The sequence below is a fragment of the Bufo bufo genome, chromosome 6 (assembly GCF_905171765.1).
Source record: "Bufo bufo chromosome 6, aBufBuf1.1, whole genome shotgun sequence".
NCBI lineage: Eukaryota > Metazoa > Chordata > Amphibia > Anura > Bufonidae > Bufo > Bufo bufo.
Genome location: NC_053394.1, coordinates 162,192,431 through 162,217,429, shown reverse-complemented (window position 1 = coordinate 162,217,429; position 24,999 = coordinate 162,192,431). Strand labels below are relative to the sequence as shown.

Genomic DNA, 24,999 nt, shown 5'->3' with positions numbered 1-24,999 from the left:
CAATTTATCTCGTATCCAGCAATTATACCAAATTCCTCTGTTATCCGCATAACATCTGGGACGCTTCTCCATCCGTAATTCAGATAAAGCAATACGTCGTCTGCATATAGACAGATCTTATCGTTCGTCCCTCTCCCCCCAAACCCCACTATACAAGGTTCAGCCCGTATCCTGCAGGCGAGGGGTTCCATAAAAATTGAAAAGAGGAGTGGAGAGAGGGGGCATCCCTGTCGTGTTCCCCGCTTTAGGGAAACGGCAGGGGTAAGCACCCCGTTAACATTAATTCTGGCCGTTGGTCCACTATATAGCAGTTTGACCCATCCAATAAATTCCTGACCCAGATTCATCCTATGCATAACGCGCCAGAGGAAGGACCACTCCACCCGATCAAACGCCTTGGCGGCGTCCAGAGACAGGATGGAGCGGTCCTCCCCCCCTCCAATCTGAATGTTAAGGATAGTCCGGCGTATATTGGTCTGGATCTGTCGCCCGGGGATAAACCCTGTCTGATCTGTATGGACTAGGCCAGCTATTACTTTTTTTAGCCTCTTAGAGAGAACTTTTGCAATTATTTTATAATCTGCATTAAGCAGCGATATAGGGCGATAATCATCAACTTTGTTGCCATTTTTCCCCTTCTTCAGGATCAGCGTAACAGTTGCCTCCGTCAAAGACGGGGGCAGCTTTCCACATTTGCTAGATTCGTTCAGGACCTGCAGCAACCCGGGCAGGAGCACCCCCGCATGGCGCTTATATATGCCAAACGGGAGTCCATCCGATCCGGGCACCGAGGAGCCCCGGGTCTCATGCAAAGCCGCCTGTAGCTCACCCAAAGAAATGGGGGCCGCTCAAGGGGGCCGAGACCGAGTCCGACAGCACCGGGATCTTGACCTGTTCTAGGAAGTCGTCTATCTTGGTCTCTGTTTCATCCGCTCCGGAGCAGTATAGGTTGCTAAAATATTTTAAGAATTCTCCCTCCATCTCCACTCCTCTTTCCAATCTGCGCCCATCACCTGTCAGTATTTGTCAAATTTTTTGGGGGGGCTTTTGATTCGCTATGATAGAAACCAATAACTTACCCGGGGTACCTCCCTCACAGAAGTCTTTGTAGCCCATAAAAAATAGTTGATTCTGAGCTTTTTTCCTCATAAAGGTTATATAGTGGTCTTTAGCGGATTTTAACTTAGTGCGTGTGCTCGCATCGTTATGTATTCGGATGCAACCCTCCAGATATGCAATGTTTACTTCCAAATTTTTTTGCTCTTCAAAGAATTCATTTTTTTTCTTTTTTATTCTGGAGAAATATAGCCCACGAGTAAAAGCCTTCATGGCATCCCAAACAAAGTGAACGTGTGTTGTACCAATATTCTCGTGCCAGAGTTGTATGAGTTCTTTGTCAATCCCTACGGAGTCATTTAGTATGGTTAACCAGTGCTCGTTCAATCTGAACGGTCTGATAATCCCAGCTTGTTGCCCAATCTTCATCACCAGTAAAATCGGTGAGTGATCGGAGATGCCGTGGATCTCATATGTCATTTTTAAGATGGATTCGAGCATCTCACCATTGGCCAAGGCAATATCAATCCTGGGCATAGCACTATATGCTTTACTAAAGCAAGAGAACGCCTGTTTGTTACCATAAAGCCATCGCCAGACATCTATTAGTCCTATCTCCTCACAAAACCCTCGAAGTAGGGCGTGCTTTCCCTGCAAACTTTTTCCCGCAGTTGAAATTCTATCCAACGCCGGGTCCAGCACGCAGTTAAAGTCGCCACATATTAATACCGGGGACCGCTCTTTATTATGCATAAAAAGCGTCAGCTGATTTAGGACTGTCATTGCAAATGGTGGGGGGATATACAAGAAAGCAAGGACACACTTTCTGCCGTTCCATTGAGCATAGAGGAAGATGAATCTCCCATCTCTATTAATCGACTGGTCCAGTAGGATAAAATCAATGCTTTGATGTACGTACACACTGATCCCTCGGGAATATGACGAAAAGCCGGAGTGGAACTGATGCCCCGCCCATCTCTTTATTAGATATTCTGGGATATCAGGTGTGGCGTGCATTTCCAGTAGGGCAACTATTGCGGGGAGGTGTCGAATAATCAAATCAAAGACCACAACCCGTTTCGTTCTATCACCCAGTCCACGCACATTCCATATCATAACTCTGTTATTCGTCATGCTGTGGAGCTATGAAAAAGGCGTCCGTCGCCCTCCAAAGGCAGCCGCAACCAGGCCAGGACCCACCCCCCACTTTCTCCCCCACCCCATCGTATCCCCCTTACTGGTTCACTGATGCGAAGCATCGTTGTCAACCTCTTGCATTTCGCCCATCCGTCCATGGGCCGCCCCCAATATCCCCCCACCCCCTACATTGGGTCAGTCTCCTACCGCATCAGCCAGCATCTAATGTCTAATCCCTAACAGTGTCTAACCATTCTAGGGTTTCTCTGGGTGAATGGAAAAACATTACAGTGTCTCTATAAACCACTCTTAGCTTAGCAGGGTATAACATAGAGTATTTAATATTTCCATCCCGTAATCTTTTCTTAATATCAAAATACTCCCTACGCTTATTTTGGGTGTCCCTGGAAAAATCGGGGTATATCTGTATCAATTGACCGTTAAGGGCAATCTCTTTTAATTCCCTCTTGCGTCGAAGCACCCAGTCTCTATCACTAGAGGATAATATTCTAATTAAGAGGGGGGCCACCCGGCGGGGGTTTTTTAACGGGGATTCTGTGCGCTCTCTCCACACAAAGTCAAGGGGTGTCCCCACAGGTTCCCAACGTATCAGTCAGCCATTTTTGCATAAACTCCACGGTGTTCCCCCCCCTCTACACCCTCTGGAAGACCCACTATTCTCAGGTTGTTGCGACGTGCTCTATCCTCCATATCTGTTAATCTCGCGTTAATCCGTTTATTTTCTTTGTCCAATTCGTCTATTTTTATAGTCATCTGTCGCTGTTCTGTTTGGGCCTTCGATAGCCCGGTTTCTACAAGTGAGATGCCGGCCCTGATTTTGTTCATGTCGTCTCTAATGAGAATAAGCTCCACCTGTAATGTCTGTATGGTGGTAGAGATATCTGAGACTGATTGCTTAGTGATCTGAACAGCTGACAATATGTCCGCCAATTTATTCTCAATTGTGTCAAATCTACCCCTGTCAAGTCTCATATACTGTTCTATCTGCACCGGTGGGTCTGCCTGCACTTCCACCGGCTCAAATATTTTTTCCCCCCCCCTCTGTTTGGGTGGAGGCGATTTCAAATATTTATCCATTCTCGCCTGTGGACTATTACCATCACCCGCCTTAGGGGATCCCATGCCCCCAGATCTCCTGTTATATTTAGGAGGCATATTATCTCAGACCTAGCAAACGGGGTTACGCCGTATAAAGCAAGTGGGGGAGAAATAAGAAGGGTAGAATATCCCAGGGGCGGACGATCTCACAGTATCGCCCCCTATCACAAATATCCCGGCACCGGGTCGACCACTGGTTGTCTAGCAAATAATATACTCAATTACAGAATAGAATTATATGTATACCCAGCGTTGATTTTTCCAAGCCATTCTAGGAGGGGTATACCTGTATCAGCCTATACCAAGGGTCCCCTCTCCCTTCCGGCCGGGCCGGACCTATCGGGCTCGAACACGTACAAATACCAAAGCAACAGCAATTATATATTTAACATAAAGTCAATAAGTGTCAGAGCCCTGCCCAGCAATGACGTGCGGAGGGAGGTGCTGACAGAGGTTAGGCACTTGTTCGCAACAATGGTACAGGTGGAGTCGGTAATGAAATGGGTCACGGACCTCTTCGCCGCTCTCCACAAACACCACTGTTTGTAGCAGTTTGAATCCCCGATTTGACTTTTTAACAATTTGGACCCCAAATTGGAGTCAACGGGTAATGTCCTCCCCTGAGGTTCCGATGTAGTTAGATGTAGTCCCCAACGTGGATTGTCGCAGGGGCAGTCCAGCCAATCCAGCCAATCCTGGCCCTGCTGCTTAATGGAGCCCCTGTTAGCTTGATATGGAGGGGAATGGAGGGGAATAGTAAGCAGTAGTCCCCTGTAGCTCCACGCTCCTACAGCCGCGTAGTCAATGTTACGTCACCGTGGGGGATATATGTAAACTTCAGCCGTTAGGGGGTTAGGTAACCGAAAAATAAGAGAGTCACATAGCACCCAACTAGCACACACCCCTATATCAGAGATTCCAACCCTCATTCACCGGCCATCCACTTCACGGAGATTGGTACAGGACCGTCCCGCATAGCCATTTCAACAGGGTACACCAGAGCCGTGGCCCCAGCAGATATAACAACCAACGACCAAAACCGGATCAATCGGTCGGCGACTCTCCTTTCACGCAGGGTTAGTATATGAGACGTTAGTTAATGGGAAGGGGTGACAGTAGGTAGTTTAACACAGGAGTGATCTCACCAATTTTCAGCCGGCCGGCCAGGTGTATAATCGCCAGTATACATTTCCGGTATATAACAATCCGCCAGCGGTCATCTTATAATCTGCGATCCCAGCTTTCAGCGGACAGCTTTCAGCGGTTGCCTTATGTTCACCCGGAAACGAGCAGGCATCAGGCGGGCGTCAGGCACTTTTCCCAGGGGCCACCTCAGTCCATAGCAAGTCTTTTCCGGGACATAGCGGGGCTTCTGCCCAGCCGCTTGGCAGGTGGCAGGTGTACGCCTGGGTCTTTACTTGGTCGCTCGGTCGCTCGGTCTCTCACGCCGCACACAGCCGGTGTCGTGGCGGTAGTTCACAGCTTCAGTCCAGCGCCAATAGACCGCGCTGGAGAGAGCAAGGCGGTGAGAGGGCCGAGACGCCGAGATGCCGGGCCGAGGCAGGTGGATGAGGGGGCGGTGCCCATACGGACGTGCGGTACGCCCACGCAGCTGCTCCGCTACGTCATACCGCAACGCTGCTAATTCCAGAACACCTTTTCCCCATAATTAAAATAAAAAAGAAACAATATAAAAATAAACATCGTAGACATCACTGTGTCCCTAAACAACCAAACTATTTAAACTAAAAATGCATCCTGTTCAGTAAATGTCGTAATGAAAAACAAATCTAAATGGCAGATTTATCGCTTCAGACCCCCAAAGAAATTGAATAAAAAGTGATCAAAAAGTTATGCACACTACCAAAACGGTATCAATAAAAACTACAGATTGAAACCCCACACAGCAAATAGACAAAAAAAAACTATATCAATGTGGTATCGTTATAATTGTACTGACCTAGAGAATAAAAGTAACAGGTCAGTTTTACTGCATAAGGAATGTTGTAAAAACAAAACCAATAAAATTGTGCTTTTGGTGCTATTAAAAAGTAAAACTTGTGTGCAAATCAAGTCTCATGATGTCAGTAATGTCTAATGATGTCACAATTGTGTCTTATGATGTAACAATTATGTCCTAAGATGTCATATTTAATTGTACACATTACCCACGGTTGGCATGCAAACACTCATAAATCAGCCGCAGTGGAAATATATAAGGCTACTTTCACACTAGTGTTTTGGCTTTCCGTTTGCGAGATCCGTTCAGGGCTCTCACAAGCGGTCCAAAACAGATCAGTTTTGCCCTAATGCATTCTGAATGGAAAAGGATCCGCTCAGAATTCATCAGTTTGCCTCCGATCAGTCACCATTCCGCTCTGGAGGCGGACAGCAAAACGCTGTCTGCAGCGTTTTGCTGTCCGACTGACGAAGAGGAGCCAAACGGATCCGTCCTGACACACAATGTAAGTCAATGGGGACGGATCCGTTTTCTTTGACACAATCTGGCACAATAGAAAATGGATCCGTCCCCCATTGACTTTCAATGGTGTTCAAGACATATCCGTCATGGCTATAGAAGACATAATACACTGCTCAAAAAAATAAAGGGAACACTTAAACAACACAATGTAACTCCAAGTCAATCACACTTCTGTGAAATCAAACTGTCCACTTAGGAAGCAACACTGAGTGACAATCAATTTCACATGCTGTTGTGCAAATGGGATAGACAACAGGTGGAAATTATAGGCAATTAGCAAGACACCCCCAATAAAGGAGTGGTTCTGCAGGTGGTGACCTGACCACTTCTCAGTTCCTATGCTTCCTGGCTGATGTTTTGGTCACTTTTGAATGCTGCCGGTGCTTTCACTCTAGTGGTAGCATGAGACGGAGTCTACAACCCACACAAGTGGCTCAGGTAGTGCAGCTTATCCAGGATGGCACATCAATGCGAGCTGTGGCAAGAAGGTTTGCTGTGTCTGTCAGCGTAGTGTCCAGAGCATGGAGGCGCTACCAGGAGACAGGCCAGTACATCAGGAGACGTGGAGGAGGCCATAGGAGGGCAACAACCCAGCAGCAGGACCGCTACCTCCGCCTTTGTGCCTGAAGGAACAGGAGGAGCACTGCCAGAGCCCTGCAAAATGACCTCCAGCAGGCCACAAATGTGCATGTGTCTGCTCAAACGGTCAGAAACAGACTCCATGAGGGTGATATGAGGGCCCGACGTCCACAGGTGGGGGTTGTGCTTACAGCCCAACACCGTGCAGGACGTTTGGCATTTGCCAGAAAACACCAAGATTGGCAAATTCGCCACTGGCGCCCTGTGCTCTTCACAGATGAAAGCAGGTTCACACTGAGCACATGTGACAGACGTGACAGAGTCTGGAGACGCCGTGGAGAACGTTCTGCTGCCTGCAACATCCTCCAGCATGACCGGTTTGGCATTGGGTCAGTAATGGTGTGGGGTGGCATTTCTTTGGAGGGCCGCACAGCCCTCCATGTGCTCGCCAGAGGTAGCCTGACTGCCATTAGGTACCAAGATGAGATCCTCAGACCCCTTGTGAGACCATATGCTGGTGCGGTTGGCCCTGGGTTCCTCCTAATGCAAGACAATGCTAGACCTCATGTGGCTGGAGTGTGTGAGCAGTTCCTGCAAGACGAAGGCATTGATGCTATGGACTGGCCCACCCGTTCCCCAGACCTGAATCCAATTGAGCACATCTGGGATATCATGTCTCGCTCTATCCACCAACGTCACGTTGCACCACAGACTGTCCAGGAGTTGGCAGATGCTTTAGTCCAGGTCTGGGAGGAGATCCCTCAGGAGACCGTCCGCCACCTCATCAGGAGCATGAACAGGCGTTGTAGGGAGGTCATACAGGCACGTGGAGGCCACACACACTACTGAGCCTCATTTTGACTTGTTTTAAGGACATTACATCAAAGTTGGATCAGCCTGTAGTGTGTTTTTCCACTTTAATTTTGAGGGTGACTCCAAATCCAGACCTCCATGGGTTAAAAAATTTGATTTCCATTTTTTTTTTTGGGTGAATTTGTTGTCAGCACATTCAGCTACGTAAAGAAGAATATTTAATTAATTTAGATCTACGATGTGTTATTTTTGTGTTCCCTTAATTTTTTTGAGCAGTGTACAACCGGATCCGTTCGTGACGGATGTATGCGGTTGTATTATTGTAACGGAAGCGTTTTTACAGATCCATGACGGATCCGCAAAAAACGCTAGTGTGAAAGTAGCCTAAATCATAATCAATGCAATACTGGAAAAATGCAGGTTCATGGGGTGCTGATGACAACAGTAGTTTATTAAAATGGTTAAAACGTACAGATAAAATTGTGCAATACGTTTCGAAAGTGTTCAACTTACTTCCTAGGCACAAAAGCCGAAAGCTTTCGAAATACGTTGCTCAGAGAATATTAAAACAAATAAATAAAAAAGTGAAAAAAGGGGGAGAAAACTGGGTACTTACACTCACCTAAAGAATTATTAGGAACACCATACTAATACGGTGTTGGACCCCCTTTTGCCTTCAGAACTGCCTTAATTCTACGTGGCATTGATTTCAACAAGGTGCTGATAGCATTCTTTAGAAATGTTGGCCCATATTGATAGGATAGCATCTTGCAGTTGATGGAGATTTGAGGGATGCACATCCAGGGCACGAAGCTCCCGTTCCACCACATCCCAAAGATGCTCTATTGGGTTGAGATCTGGTGACTGTGGGGGCCATTTTAGTACAGTGAACTCATTGTCATGTTCAAGAAACCAATTTGAAATGATTCGAGCTTGGTGACATGGTGCATTATCCTGCTGGAAGTAGCCATCAGAGGATGGATACATGTTCTCATTCTGTTTACGCCAAATTCGGACTCTACCATTTGAATGTCTCAACAGAAATCGAGACTCATCAGACCAGGCAACATTTTTCCAGTCTTCCACAGTCCAATTTTGGTGAGCTCGTGCAAATTGTAGCCTCTTTTTCCTATTTGTAGTGGAGATGAGTGGTACCCGGTGGGGTCTTCTGCTGTTGTAGCCCATCCGCCTCAAGGTTGTGCGTGTTGTGGCTTCACAAATGCTTTGCTGCATACCTCGGTTGTAACGACTGGTTATTTCAGTCAACGTTGCTCTTCTATCAGCTTGAATCAGTCGGCCCATTCTCCTCTGACCTCTAGCATCCACAAGGCATTTTTGCCCACAGGACTGCCGCATACTGGATGTTTTTCCCTTTTCACACCATTCTTTGTAAACCCTAGAAATGGTTGTGCGTGAAAATCCCAGTAACTGACCAGATTGTGAAATACTCAGACCGGCCCGTCTGGCACCAACAACCATGCCACGCTCAAAATTGCTTAAATCACCTTTCTTTCCCATTCTGACATTCAGTTTGGAGTTCAGGAGATTGTCTTGACCAGGAGCACCCCCCTAAATGCATTGAAGCAACTGCCATGTGATTGGTTGACTAGATAATCGCATTAATGAGAAATAGAACAGGTGTTCCTAATAATTCTTTAGGTGAGTGTATATGCTTTCAACAGAGATGTGCCTGTGACTGCACATTCAATTTTTATCTGACTTCTGTGAATTCCAGGAGGATATCACGCATTGGAGCCCCCCTATTCTCTTTTCTATACAATCATGTCTTATGTCATAATTATTGTTGCAATGATATATTATAATGTCATAATCATGTCTTTTAATGTCATATTAATGTTGTATGATGTCATAGTCATGTCTTATGATGTATGAAGTCTAAATCATTTCTTATGTCACATCACGCTTTATGAGGTCACAATCATGTTTTATCATGTTTTACTATGAAAAAATCCATAAACCTCAAACCTGTTTTGGCCCGTGTTCACGTAGTTGCTGTAACATATACCATCAAGTGAACTGAAAACAGTATTTGATTGCAGTTGTAGTCTGTGTGGACCGTGTAGTAATAAATTTCCCCCATGTAAAAAAAACGTTTTTGTTAGGGTCCATTCACATGTCCGTAAGTGTTTTACGGATCCACAAAACACGGACACCTGCAATGTGCGATCCGCAATTTGCGGACTGCACATCACAGACACTTAAAATAGAAAAAGCCTTTTTAAGAATAGGACATATTTTTTTCCGGAACGGAATTGCGGATCCCGAAAAAATAGATGCGGATCCCGAAAATGCAGATGCGGATCCGTTCCAGCCCCATTGAAAGTGAATGGGTCTGCAAATTGCGGAACAAATGCGGACCCAAATTACGGACGTGTAAATGGACCCTAAGGGTCCATTCACATGTCCGCAAAATGGGTCCGCATCCATTCCGCAAATTTGCAGAACGGGTGCAGACCCATTCATTTTCAATGGGGCCGGAATGTGCTGTCCGCATCTGCATTTGCGGATCCGCACTTCCGCATCCGTGCTTCCGTTTCCGCAAAAAAATTAAACATGTCCGCAATTGCGGACAAGAGTAGGCATTTTCTATTATAGTGCTGGCGATGTGCGGTCCGAAAATTGCGGAATGCACATTGCCAGTGTCCGTGTTTTGCAGATCCGCAATTTGCGGATCCGTAGAACACTTATGGACGTGTGAATGGACCCTTAGGCCTCTTTCACACGGGCGTGTCCGGATTAGGTCCGGATGCGTCTCGGTGTATTGCGGCAAACCTGCGCGAGTAGGAACGCAATTGATGTCAGTTTTGACTGCGATTGCGTTCCGTTGTTCAGTTTTTATCGCGCCGGTGCAATGTGTTTTGCACGCACGTGATAAAAAACCGACTGTGGTACCCAGACCCGAACTTCTTTACAGAAGTTCAGGTTTGGGTTAGTTGTAGTGTAGATAAGGGGAAATAATAATGATCGGGTCCCCATCCCGATGGTCACCTAGCAACCGTGCGTGAAAATCGCACCGCATCCGCACTTGCTTGCGGATGCTTGCGATTTTCACGCAACCCTATTTACTTCTATGGGGCCTGCGTTGCGTGAAAAACGCAGAATATAGAACATGCTGCGATTTTCACGCAACGCACAAGTGATGCGGGAAAATCAAGGCTCGTGTGCACAGCCCCATAGAAATGAATGGGTCATGATTCAGTGCGGGTGCAATGCGTTCACCTCACGCATCGCATCCGCGCGGAATACTCGCCCGTGTGAAAGGGGCCTTAGTCTTTCCTTATGTTAGACCTGTTGCATCTGCGCTTGCCAGCTGAAGGCATCTGTGTTGGTCCATGTTCATATGTGCTTGCATTGCTGAGAAATATGACATTTTAAAACATGCAAATGAACCTCTAGGGGGAATGGGGGCGTTGTCGTTACTCCTAGAGGCTCTGCTCTCTTTACAACTGCCGCGTCCTCTCCACTTTGATTGACAGGACCGGGCATTATAAGGTTTTCATTGCCTGGCCCTGTCGTTCAAAAGTGCATAGGCTGCGGCCTTTGCAGAGAAAGCAGAGCCTCTAGGAGTAATGGCAATGCCCATGTTGCTCCTAGAGGCTCATTTGTATATATTAAAACATCATTTTTCTCAGTAATGTGGACACTAGTGTTGATCGAGCACCATATTGCTCGGGTGCTCGGGTGCTCAGGCTGAACACATCGGGATGCTCGGGTGCTCGGAAAGCCAATTAGAGAACCCCAGCATTAAACCAGGCACCCCCTGCTCTGAAGAGGGGAGGGTGCCTGGTTCATAGGAAAAGGTCAGAAATTGATGGAAACACCACCGAAATGGTTCAGGAACAGCATGAGGAGGATGTCTGGATGCCTCTTAGACTCCCAGGTCGCGGCTGGGGACGATGTTGTCCGAGTAGTACGCCACTTTTACAGACTGACAATAATACGCACAAAACCGAAGATAAAATCGATTTTAGAGGAAAAATTGTTAGGAAACATTCTTTCCTGTATATTTACTTGTATATAAAGTGCAAGTGCTGCCAAAAATTACAAGGAAGAGGCACTCCGATACAACCTGTATATCACATAAAGGAGGGCCTCATTCACATTGTGGTACAATTGTTCAGGTAGTGGGACTCCTACACTCAGATTCAACCATATACCCTTGTTTGTGGTGGAAGGGGTGCATGGGAATAGTGTATACAGTACATTATAAACAACACATTTAAAGTGCCTTTATGTTCATCAGCTTTCCTCTGGTGGAGTCGAGAAGTCATGGTCAATACAGGCCTTGTTCATTTTTATAAGAGTACACAGGTATTTTCAGCATTTTCAGTTGACAGGCAGATACGCTCATCTGTTTTAATGCCACCAGCAGCACTAAATACCCGCTCTGACAAAAAGCTGGCGGCAGGGCAGGCCAGCACCTCCAAGGCGTAGAGCGCCAGTTTGTGCCAAGGTGTCCAGCTTGGACACCCAGTAGTTGTAAGACACTGAGGGATCATTGAGGATGCTGACACGGTCTGCTACGTACTCCTTCACCATCTTCCAAAATGTTTCCCTCCTTGTGACACTATGCCGCGCATCAGGGTGAGGGTGGCTACTAAGATTGCACCTCAATCAACAATTTATAGGATCATCAAGAACTTCAAGGAAAGAGGTTCAATTCTTGTTAAGAAGGCTTGAGGGCGTCCAAGAAAGTCCAGCAAGCGCCAGGATCATCTCCTAAAGAGGATTCAGCTGCGGGATCGGAGTGCCACCAGTGCAGAGCTTGCTCAGGAATGGCAGCAGGAAGGTGTGAGCGCATCTGCACGCACAGTGAGGCAAAGACTTTTGGAAGATGGCCTGGTGTCAAGAAGGGCAGCAAAGAAGCCACTTCTCTCCTAAAAAAAACATATTCTCCGATGAAGCCTCTTTCAGATTGTTTGGGGCATCTGGAAAAAGGCTTGTCCGGAGAAGAAAAGGTGAGCGCTACCATCAGTCCTGTGTCATGCCAACAGTAAAGCATCCTGAGACCATTCATGTGTGGGGTTGCTTCTCATCCAAGGGAGTGGGCTCACTCACAATTTTGCCCAAAAACACAGCCATGAATAAAGAATGGTACCAAAACACCCTCCAACAGCAACTTCTTCCAACAATCCAACAACAGTTTTGTGAAGAACAATGCATTTTCCAGCACGATGGAGCACCGTGCCATAAGGCAAAAGTGATAACTAAGTGGCTCGGGGACCAAAACGTTGACATTTTGGGTCCATGGCCTGGAAACTGCCCAGATCTTAATCCCATTGAGAACTTGTGGTCAATCCTCAAGAGGCGGGTGGACAAACAAAAACCCACTAATTCTGATAAACTCCAAGAAGTGATTATGAAAGAATGGGTTGCTATCAGTCAGGAATTGGCCCAGAAGTTGATTGAGAGCATTCCCAGTCGAATTGCAGAGGTCCTGAAAAAGAAGGGCCAACACTGCAAATACTGACTCTTTGCATAAATGTCATGTAATTGTCGATAAAAGCCTTTGAAACATATGAAGTGCGTGTAATTATATTTCACTACATCACAGAAACAACTGAAACAAAGATCTAAAAGCAGTTTAGCAGCAAACTTTGTGAAAACAAATATTTGTGTTATTCTCAAAACTTTTGGCCAGAACTGTAGTTCTTATCTCTGACCTCATAAACACTTATTATAGCTCAATTCCTATTAAACATGTAACTTTAATAAGTGTTCATGAGGTCATTAGGTTAGAAATAAGAGGTCTACATGACCCATCACAGGATTCAATAAAAACACAAAGTGACAGCTTGCCAACAGACTTTTTTAACTCTTGTTTCTCAGAATTGGTTGAACTTTTTTTTTTTATTGAAAAAATGATTTGTAGCCTAAATGAGTAAAATGCAATCATAAAAAATGCCTTCGAAGGTGGCCTTTAAAGGGCTTGTGCAAGAATGGGAAGGAAGAATGGCTGGGCTCCATCGATGCATCTGGTTTGACATCATTGCAGCGGTGTCCAGCTCCCCTTACGTCATAAAAAATGGTCAAATGCCAAAAACACAGCCATTCTTGCACAAGCCCTTTAAGACCTCCCAAGAACTTTATTTGTTGCAATTTAAAAATGCTACTCCAGAACTGACTACTATTTTCCTAAATAAAAGTTTGCAAAGTCTTATTAACACGTTTTTCATCATTCTTTTTTAAGAGTAGGGGCAGTGTTTGTAAGCAAAATATTAATCTTGAAAAATTAATTTTTCAGTAAAAGAAAAGGAAAAAGATTTCCAAGAAGAAAGGTCCTGAAGGATTTTATGAATCACTGATGTAATATTAAGAGAATATAGTCTGGGTGGATGAGCTGGCAAATGAATGCCTAGGTAGTATGTAAAGTAAAAGTAATCTCCCTACCCCTTACGGGCTGATAGAAAAATCAAGAGAGCCTCCAATTTTTTAAAATTGACCCAAAAGCCTGAAACTGTGCCAATTCGATCTATCACAGGGAATGGCTTAATGAGGATTGTCAATAAGAAGAAAAAGGTCGGGCGTGGATTGATGTGCTGGCAGCTGGACACACATTAAGTATCAAGTTAGCTCTGCTCGGAGCCTGCAACATCAAGGGAAGTATCAAGTGAGCTCTGCTTGGAGCCTGCACTAGAGAAAGACTCCCAGGTGTCCCTCTGTCTTCTGGACCTCCTCACAGCTAATTTCGGCATTGTTTTCACCAGCTGTGCATGCTCCGGCCTCTATGCAGGTATTAAAGATGCTGCCATCTTTACACACGGCTATTCGTCTGCCACAGCAAAGCTTAGAGAAAGGCTCACCTCATCATGACCATGCAATCACGGATCAAAGCCTGACTGGACATTCTGTGGAGCAGTCTCTTTGGCTCTCCCCATCTGTACAGTCAACGGCAGCTCTGAACCGATGTGAGCCTTCACCAGGTACGCACCATCTAGGGGCCATGTCTTCATCTGGCAGCCATTCGATATCTGCCACTGCCACCATGTCATAGGATTCACAAGAGGGTCCACAACAGGGATACTAACCTTTCTCTCCTGCCTCAATTCCGAACAGCTAACCTGTCTCAAACAGACATGCCTCTCCCTCAAAGAGGGAGCGGCTGATGACATTGTGGAAAGCCAAACACTTGGAGCCCCAGGGGACCCTTCTCCTGATTGGGACTCCGATGCTTGGGCTGAACAAACCTGGCCGGGCACCAGTATTACCCCACCAAGCACTGCTTGCAACAGCACTGGGCCCCAGCCTCTCACTCCCAAAGTAAGCATTTACCTTGATCTTCGGCAACTTGATGAGGCAGTACTCACTCTAACAGACCATCCAAAATTGTGAGCGCTTTTAGCTCTTTTACCAAAATGTGTCTGGAAATGAGACTTCAAATCAGTTAATTCAGATGTCTCTCTCCTGCAAGAACAGGTCTCTGACCTTGAATCATTTAAGACTTCCATGTTAAACACAGCCCGGGAGATGCAAGGTTACATTTCTGTCCCAAAAAAAAACACCAGCTACTTCTTGCTGAACAATTTGATGACTTGCAAAATAGAAACAGGCGGAAAGATATCTGCCTGAAGGGCCTTCCTGAAATCAGACTTCCTGCCAGAATTACTGAATAACTTTACCACCTTACTGGGCAGACCTGTTGATACAAACATTGAAATCAATACAGCCCACAGAACACTGAGAGCTAAAAGTCAACATTCCTCTCATTTGTGATATGGCATATTTACTATTTTGCCCTAAAAAAGGAAATTATGCAAAAAGTGAGAATTAAATCTGCAATTGACTGCCGCCAAGATCAAACTTTTTCTGGATCTGTCTATATGCACTTTGCATCAACGAGCTCTATCGAAACCTTTACTCTTAGTACTACAATCTTGCAGTATGCCATACAGATAGGACTCAGGCAAAAAAACAAGTCTCCTGAATAATCCGACTGACATGCCTGGATTCCTGCTATTCCTGGAATTTCCTGCCATAACTCACCCAAATTGAGACCCCTTCTTTGTAGAGTCATCTACTCAGAAATTTTACTTCCTCTACAGCCCCTACTCAACTTGGTTTGGAGGCCCAACTGCCATCTACTTCTATGCCACAGAAAATGACAAAGAAGCAACCCCAGGAGATCCGACGGCCTGAGAAGTGGAAGATGGCCTGTTTACAACTCATCTTTCTCTTTCCTGTCTTGCCCAAGCACTTACTGATTCCAATCGCCCCTCTGACTATTATCTAATATTTTCATCTTTTGCCTAAGTTTTCTGTACCTCACTGTATTTTATCTGTATTTCTCTAATCTTTTTGCTGTATGATCAGTACTCCCCACATAGGTTGTGGTAGTGTAATTCCCTTCATAGGTCACACCGCTTTCACAGTATTATACTGTTGCTTGTAATTTCCTTGCAGTTGAGTAACTTGTCCTAATTGCTTATATCCTGTTGGCTGGCCTACTATTATTTGTTGACTGATGTTTTCTTATTTCATCTCAGACTCGAACAACTGGTCTTCCCGTGTGCCTTCCTCTGTAAACTATTTTCATAGGTATGATAATGGCTAAGGCTACTTTCACACTTGCCTTGTGCTGTCCGGTTTCAAGATCCGGCACAGGCTCTCAAAACCCATTGTCAATGAGGACAAAACTGAACAAACCGGAATTCCATTCAGGTTTGTTGCGTTCCCATGCCAGACATGGTTTTTGTGTCCGGCATGGGAAACTGAACAAGCTGGATCCGGCACCAAAAAGCATGTAAGTCAATGGTGCTGGACATGAAAAAAACTGATCCTGGGCCCATTGACTTACAATGGTTTTAATGCCGGATCCGGTTTCTTAATTTTTTTAATAATACAACTGAATCCGTGCTGAACGGATGCAGCCAGTTGTATTATTCGAACAGAAGTGTTGTGCCCTGCCGGATCTCAAATCTGTACAGCAAAAACACTTATGTGATAGGAAACACATTGGTCAACAGTACCCAGGAAGTGGGGAACCTCTTTAAAGTTAAAGGGCTTAATATTCCCGAGAACAGGGTTCAGATATTGTATGGCTTTCACAAACAACAGACACATATCCATCGTCTACAGGAAACACATTTCTGGACGGGTAAAATTGCCACCTTTAGGAACCTTTTTTATTATTAGGCTGCCTGGTGCCATTGCTGAAACCCACGGAATAAGACTAAAGGGGATTCTATCTTTTTTCATAAATGTATCTCTCAAGATCCTCGATGAACGTACTGAAGACAATGCTCATTAACTGTGAGATTCAAGATCAACTCTATACTATACTATCACTAATATATATGCTCCCAATCAAAATCAAATACCCTTCCTTATCAACAAAAGGAAGGGTATATGAGAGGATATTTTATTCTTTGTCGAGGATATATCTCCAATATATCTCTACGGGACAAACAGATATCCCCTATAACACGTGTGAAATAAACTGTGTAAACTCCTACATGCTGTGCAAGTTATAGATATCTGGCGTCTACAACATCCCGATGACTGAAACTTTACCTGATTCTGCAGTTGACAGAAATACCCCATATGCGGTTGTAAACCTCTTTATAGGCACACAGCAGGGCTCGAAAGGGAAGGAGCGCAATATTGTTATTGTAGGGCAGATTTTGCTGGAAAGGTTTTCAGGTGCCATGCTGCATCCTCGTAAGGAATCCCCCAAAAAGTGATATTTGGGAAACTACACCCCTCAAGGAGTTTATCAAGGGGTGCAGTAAGTGCTTTGACACAACAACCATTTGCTTTGAAAATGAAAAGTAAAATTTTTCCAATAAAGTGTTGCTTTATGATGAAGCATGTCCCTTGTCATAAATTAAGAGTATCTTCCAGCAGTGCAGGGGCTATCAAAGACCAGTCTGTCTTTGTTAAATGACACCACTGAGTTTAATCTACTGGAATAAAGGGAACTTACTGTATATTAATTTATAGGGAAAAAAAAGTGTGATACTGTGTTAGCCAGAAAGATCTATGTGATATTATATACTTATGTGTTAAAAAGGAGAATAGTATCTACGGTAGCAGTGATACTTTAATAACCAGAAAAATTATATTATGCCCCTTTATCATGTAAGTTTACATTTTGTAAAGTGACCTCTGCTCTGAAAGCTTGCAAAGATAATTTTTCTGTGTCACTCCAACAGTTGCAAAACTACAACCCCATCATGCCCTTACAATGTACAGTGATGGGAGGTGTAGTTCTGCAACAGTTGGAGAGTCACAGGTTGGAGATCACTGCAATAAAGTTATCACTGCTATAATACTTTTGTAACATAAAAGTATTTAACCACCTCCCGACATCTACTTTACATGAACAGCGGATGTCTTTATAGATGGCATCTACTCAGGAGCTAAGCAGGCATCATAGCTGGTCGGTGCCTGTTGCTTTACACAGTAGACAGGCATTGGCAGTGTTGCAGCAACTCCATTCATGGACATCTAACACCTCAGATGCTGTTCTCAGTTGTGACCACGGCATCTTATGGTTCATTTTTAGAGCAGTTTTACAACACCTACTCGTTTATGGCTTGTCAATCTCCAGAGGTGGATCGCCTGTCAGGTGCCTCAGCGAATGTTCTCTGAGGTGTACCGTATTTCATCTTTCATTTGGAACTTGAAGTGAAGGCTAAAATGAACTACTTAATTACCAGGAGCTGGTAACCGAACGCCTCCACATGATTATACTGTGGGACCCGTTCGGTTGCTATCGCCTCTGAAGGGTCCCAGGCCTGCCATAGTAAATTTCCTATGAAAAAGAACCTGTCACCTGTACTATGCAGCCCTCAATGAGGGCAGCACAGTGTAGCGAGAAACCCGCTGATTTTAGTGGTCTGTCCCTTCTGTGCTGGCAGTCAGTACTTTTAAAATTGACATCCCGAACCCCACAATGTGCGTCACGCTGCAAGGGAGAGGAGTTGGATGAGGTCTGACATTATGCATAGGAAAGAAACCTGTCACTACAGTACAGTACAGGTGACAGGTTCGCTTTAAAGGGGTTCTCCAGTAATAATACAAATGGAAACACCGGGGGAAGATAGGAGCAGTGGGGAGCAGGTAAGTATAAATCCTTAGCTAAGTAGGCCAGGGTTCTGGCACTTGGTAAAATGACATTATTACCAAAGAACCCGTTTGAGCCCGGGCCTACAGTCAGTGGTGTTTGCCATGTGTGTGACAGACCTGCCACTCCCATCATTTTTGTTGTCCTGCCCCTATAATGGAGCGGAATAACAAAAATGTATGATACCTATGCGAACCTGCCCTAATTTATGTACTTTAGCATCAGTTTAAGGATGCCTTTGCAGTGTCCCACTTATGTGCTATATGTGGCCACTTTAAATTGCTGCTAAATGTCATATTCAATGTATTTAATATATTGTATTCTCCTAATATAAGGCTGGCATTGTCATTACATCTATTCGCCCCCAGAGGGTGCTGGCGCCACATAATATATATAGCTGGGGCCTGCTAGCTAAGGCCTCTTTCACACTTGCGTTGTCCGGATCCGTCGTGCACTCCATTTGCCGGAGGTGCCCACCGGATCCATAACACCGCAAGTGAACTGAAAGCATTTGAAGACGGATTCGTCTTCAAAATGCGTTCAGTGTTACTATGGCACCCAAGACGCTATTAAAGTCCTGGCTGCCATAGTAGTAGTGGGGAGCGGGGGAGCAGTATACTTACCGTTCGTGCGGCTCCCGGGGCGCTCCAGAATGACTTCAGAGCTCACCATGCGCATGGATGACGTGATCCATGCGATCACGTCATCCATGCGCGTGGGGCGCCCTGACGTCACTCTGAAGTGCCCCGGGAGCCGCACGGACGGTAAGTATACTGCTCCCCCGCTCTCCACTACACTTTACCATGGCAAACAGGACTTTAGTGTCCTGGCAGCCATGGTAACCATTCAGAAAAAGCTAAACGTCGGAAACGACGTTTAGCTTAAGGCCGGATCCGGATTAATGCCTTTCAATGGGCATTAATTCCGGATCCGGCCTTGCGGCAAGTGTTCAGGATTTTTGACCGGAGCAAAAAGCGCAGCATGCTGCGGTATTTTCTCCGGCCAAAAAACGTTCCGGTCCTGAACTGAAGACATCCTGAACGGATTTCTCTCCATTCAGAATGCATTGGGATAATCCTGATCAGGATTCTTCCGGCATAGAGCCCCGACGACGGAACTCTATGCCGGAACAGAACAACGCAAGTGTGAAAGAGCCCTAAGGCTTCGTTCACATCACCATTCAGCCTTTCCGTTCTCCTGCCCCCGTTTAGGAACTTCACCAGCACCAGTGACCAGGAGGAACTTAACCCCTTAGGGACCGGGCTCATTTTCACCTTAAGGACCAGGCCATTTTTTGCAAATCTGACCAGTATCACTTTCTGTGGTGATAACTTTAAAACGCTTTGACTTATCCAGGCCATTCTGAGAATGTTTTTTCATCACATATTGTACTTCATGACACTGGTATAATGGAGTAAAAAATAATATTTTTATTTATAAAAAATACCAAATGTACAAAAAAAAATGAAAAATTTGCTAATTTTTAAGTTTCAATTTCTCTACTTCTATAATACATAGTAATACCTCTAGTTATTACTTTACATTCCCTATATGTCTACTTCATGTTTGGATCATTTTGGGAATGATATTTTATTTTTTGGGGATGTTACAAGGCTTAGAAGTTTTCAAGCAAATCTTGAAATTTTTCAGAAATGTTCAAAAACCCACTTTTTAAGGACCAGTTCAGGTCTGAAGTCACTTTGTGAGGCTTACATAATAGAAACCACCCAAAAATGACCCATTCTAGAAACTATACCCCTCAAGGTATTCAAAACGGACTTTACAAACCTTGTTAACCCTTTAGGTGTTCCACAAGAATTAATGGAAAATAGAGATACAATTTCAAAATTTCACTTTTTTGGCAGATTTTCTATTTTAATAATTTTTTTTCCAGTTACAAAGCAAGGGTTAACAGCCAAACAAAACTCAATATTTATGGCCCTGATTCTGTAGTTTACAGAAACAACTCATATTTGGTTGTATACTGCTGTACGGGCACACGGCAGTGCACAGAAGGAAAGGAATGCCATACGCTTTTTGGAAGGCAGATTTTGCTGGAATGGTTTTTTGACACCATGTCCCATTTGAAGCCCACCTTATGCACCCCTAGAGTAGAAACTCCAGAAAAGTGACTCTATTTTATAAACTACACCCCTCAAGGTATTGAAAACTGATTTTACAAACTTTGTTAACCCTTTAGGTGTTCCACAGGAATTAATGGAAAATAGAGATACAATTTAAAAATTTCACTTTTTTGCCAGATTTTCCATTTTAATAATTTTTTTCCAGTTACAAAGCAAGGGTTAACAGCCAAACAAAACTCAATATTTATGGCTCTGATTCTGTAGTTTACAGAAACACCCCATATGTGGTCGTAAACTGCTGTACGGGCACAGGGCAGGGCGCAGAAGGAAAGGAATGCCATACGGTTTTTGGAAGGCAGATTTTGCTGGACTGGTTTTTTGACACCATGTCCCATTTGAGGCCCCTCTGATGCACCCCTAGAGTAGAAACTCCCAAAAATTTACCCCATTTTAGAAACTATGGGATAGGGTGGCAGTTTTGTTGGTTCTAGTTTAGGGTACATATCATTTTTGGTTGCTCTATATTACACTTTTTGTGAGGCAAGGTAATAAGAAATAGCTGTTTTGGCACAGTTTTTTTTTGTTATTTACAACAATCATCTGACAGGTTAAATCATGTGGTATTTTTATAGAGCAGGTTGTCACGGACGCTGCGATACCTAATATGTATACTATTTTTTTTATTTATGTAAGTTTTACACAATGATTTCATTTTTGAAACAAAAAAAATCATGTTTTAGTGTCTCCATAGTCTGAGAGCCATACTTTTTTCAGTCTTTGGGCGATTATCTTAGCTAGGGTCCTATTTTTTGCGGGATGAGATGACGGTTTGATTGGCACTATTTTGGGGTGCATATGACTTTTTGATAGCTTGCTATTACACTTTTTGTGATGTAAGATGACAAAAAATGGCTTTTTTTACACCGTTTTAATTTTTATTTTTTTACGGTGTTCACCTGAGGGGTTAGGTCATGTGATATTTCTATAGAGTAACTTATTACGGACGCGTCGATACCTAATATGTATACTTTTTTTTGTATTTATGTAAGTTTTACACAATGATTTCATTTTTGAAACAAAAAATCATGTTTTAGTGTCTCCATAGTCTGAGAGCCATAGTTTTTTCAGTTTTTGGGCAATTATCTTGGATAGGGTATGTTTTTTGCGGCATAAGATGACGGTTTGATTGGCACTATTTTGGGGTGCGTATGAATTTTTGATCACTTGCTATTGCACTTTTTGAGATGTAAGGTGACAAAAAATAGCTTTTTTTACACCGTTTTTTTTTTTTACGGTGTTCACCTGAGGGGTTAGGTCATGTGATATTTTTATAGAGCAGGTTATTACGGATGTGGCAATACCTAATATGTATACTTTTATTTATTTATGTAAGTTTTACACAATAATATCATTTTTGAAACAAAAAAAAATCATGTTTTAGTGTCTCCATAGTCTCAGAGCCATTTTCAGTTTTGGGGCAATAATCTTAGGTAGGGTCTCATTTTTTGCGGGAGGAGGTGACGGTTACATTGGTACTATTTTGGTGGGCATACGCCTTTTTGATCGCATGCTGTTGTACTTTTTGTGATGTAAGGTGACAATTTTTTTTTTATTTAGCACAGTTTTTATTTTTTATTTTTTATGGTGTTCATCTGAGGGCTTAGGTCATGTGATATGTTTATAGAGCCGGTCGAAATTTCCGATTTTTTTCCGATTTTTTCTTACTTTATTTGGGGGAAATGAATTTTTTTGTTTGTTTGTTTTTTACTTGGAAATTTTTTGGGGGGAAAACTTTATTTTTTCAACTTTTTCTCACTTTATTTTTTGTCCCACTTTGGGACTTCAACTTTTGGGGGTCTAATCCCCTTTATAATGCATTCCAATACTTCTGTATTGGAATGCACTGGCTGTATGAGTAATACAGTGTATATTACTCTTCCAGCTTCCTGCCTGTGAGATCCAGGGGGCTGGATCTCACAGGCTCGTCACAGGAAGGTAGCGCCGATGCCTAAGGAAGGCATCGCGCTGCCTTCCATGCCATCGGGTCCCCCTTACAGCTGCACGGAGACCCGATGGCACCTCCGACCGCCCGCCCCAACTCCCGTAAAAGCCGCGAACCGCAGTTCTAAATTGAGGTCACGGGACCCCCCCGCGCATTGACCCAAGGTGCCTGCTCAATGATTTGAGCAGGCACCTTGTTCCGATCACCGCCGGGATCACAGGTTGTACAGGTATGCCCTGTGTCCTTAAGTACCAGGACATCAGGGCGTACCTGTACGCCCTGTGTCTATAAGAGGTTAAAGGGGTTACCCAACTTCGCCTTTTCATACTTACCTGCTGCCACTGAATGCGCATACCGCCACGCATGCGCCATGGTGACTTATTCCTGGCCAGTATAGTACAGAGCCGGCGTGCGCGTTCATGGCTCTGTACTATTCTGGCCAGGAAGAAGTCACCATCGCGCATGCGCGGCAGCGTGCACGTTCAGGACAGCAAGCGGCCCGGCTGGGAGAAAAGAAGGCGTCTTCTGCGCAAGCGCGGCCAACGGGATTCTGGAGAAGAACGGTGGCCATAACCAGGGGAGACCGAATGACAACAATGAGGTAAGTGGGGATGAATTTTCTCCTAAACTGTGGGAATTGGTTAATCAAATATATTTACAAAAATGATCACTGTCAAATCATTAACAGATTTAACAGTGATCATTATGATGGGATAACCCCTTTAAAGGTACCTGGACACATCTGGATAATTAGTGAGCAGAATTGTCCTTTTTCACTAAATGCCTTCTGGGAACATAGTGAACCTGAATACTTCAGGACAGCATCCTGCATCAAATAATGTAGCAGAGAGTTTGCCTGCCACGAGGGAGAACGCCCTTATTGGATTGCTCAAGAGAAATAGGAAAACATTATATTCAGTACCTGAGTGTTAGAAAGTGGACTTAGTGCAAAACTACTTAAGCAAGAATTGTCATTCTGCCTGTTAAAGCCAAAGTATTAAGAGAACTCCTCAACTGACAATTGCCAGACCTGTATTAAGGAATTTCAGCTAAAGTAACATCTGGATTATAACCTTTGATATACTGTATATATATGAACTGTAACAACTGTTCTGAGACCATTTATTCAGTAAATGTTTTCAACAACTGACTCCTCATCCTTTCTACTTCTACTCTAAACATTTGCACCTTACAGTGCTGGCATCACGAACACAGGGGCCCGGCCACCAAAGCACCTTAAACACCTATACCATCAAGGGCACCTCAACTTCTATCTGGCTGGTGTTCCCTGCGATAGAGAGTGCCTCAGAGGATTTAGTGCAGTCTTCCCCATCACTGCACGCTGGCCTGGGGAGCAGGGCCGGCGGCGTCATAACCCGGCAAAGACGGGCAAGTGCCGGGGCCCAATGCTCCTGGGGGGGGGGCCCACTGAGCTACTATGAGCACTTCCATCAATACAGATGGAAGCTCTCATTGCTGTCATTTCACTTACGCAGTACCCCTTTGGTAGGCCCTCTGAGTCACATGAGGCCGGCTGCTGCAGAGACTCAGACAAGCCCCTTCTACACAGGACATGCTGCCTGAGTAGAGAGACCGGCAGGGCTGTAGAAGAAGTGTGAACACAGGTTGTCAGTGAGTCTGCACTGTGAAGGGCTGGAGCAGAAGTGTGAACACAGGTTGTCAGTGAGTCTGCACTGTGAAGGGCTGGAGCAGAAGTGTGAACACAGGTTGTCAGTGAGTCCACACTGTGAAGGGCTGGAGCAGAAGTGTGAACACAGGTTGTCAGTGATTCTGCACTGTGAAGGGCTGGAGCAGAAGTGTGAACACAGGTTGTCAGTGAGTCTGCACTGTGACTGTTTCTTTTCTGTGGGACAGGAGAGGGGGGACTCTTCGATCTGCTGCTAGATGCTGCTTCATTCTATTTAGTTGTTTTACTGTTTCATTAAGTAGTTTGCCTCTATGACACCTGTCCCCCCCCCCCCCCATATCCTGTCCTATCTCATCCTCATGGAGCCCCTGCTGTCTCCTTTCCTCCCTCGTGTATCCAGAGCTCCTGTTCCACCCTCCTATCTCCTATTTCTGCCCTGCACAGACCTACTGCCACTACTTGTTGTATGAATCCCCCTCAGAGCCCCTTTCACCTACTTGCTGTGTCCACCCCTCCTGTCCATTCAGGGCCCCTGTCTCACTCCTCTGCCTCTCATTATGGTGGCATCTGAACCGCATTCACCATAAGGACCTTCTAACATCACAGGGTCATGTGACTGTGCCCCCCACCCCGTACTGTGCACCTTTATACCCTGCATTGTGCTCTCTTACCACACCCTGTGCAGTGCCCCTAGTCATTCCCTGTACTGTGCCCTCTTATACCCTTTTATCCGGTCACTGTATGGTGGTTTTATCATTGTATGGTGGTGTTATCACTATATGGCGGTGGTATCCAATAACTGTATGGCCATAACAGATACAGATTGCGGTGGTAAGGACCTTTGCGCCACAATGTGTGTCACAAATACGCCTAATATAGACGTATTTCTATATAATAAATGACCACCTAATTGTATTATTATTCGGGTGTACGGCTAATATCTTTATAGTATATAGATTCTAGTGTATTATACTGTGCCCTGTATTTCCTAGT

The 24,999-nt window shown here is 44.6% G+C and overlaps 1 protein-coding gene across 2 annotated transcripts in view; it reads right to left on the bottom strand.

Moving 5' to 3' along the window:
• The window catches only part of LOC121003076 (calcium-binding protein 2-like), a 115,999-nt gene that overhangs the window by 54,861 nt on the left and 36,139 nt on the right, over window positions 1-24,999 (bottom strand). Inside the window, exon 1 of one of the 2 annotated variants that reach the window (XM_040434645.1) lies at window positions 9,173-9,253. The exons of the other annotated variant lie outside the window; for it this stretch is intronic. Within the exon in view, the coding sequence (XP_040290579.1) occupies window positions 9,173-9,208 (36 nt within the window). The 5' untranslated portion in view covers window positions 9,209-9,253. Of the gene's footprint in view, window positions 1-9,172; window positions 9,254-24,999 lie in introns of those variants that run through there. 2 annotated transcript variants of the gene reach the window in all.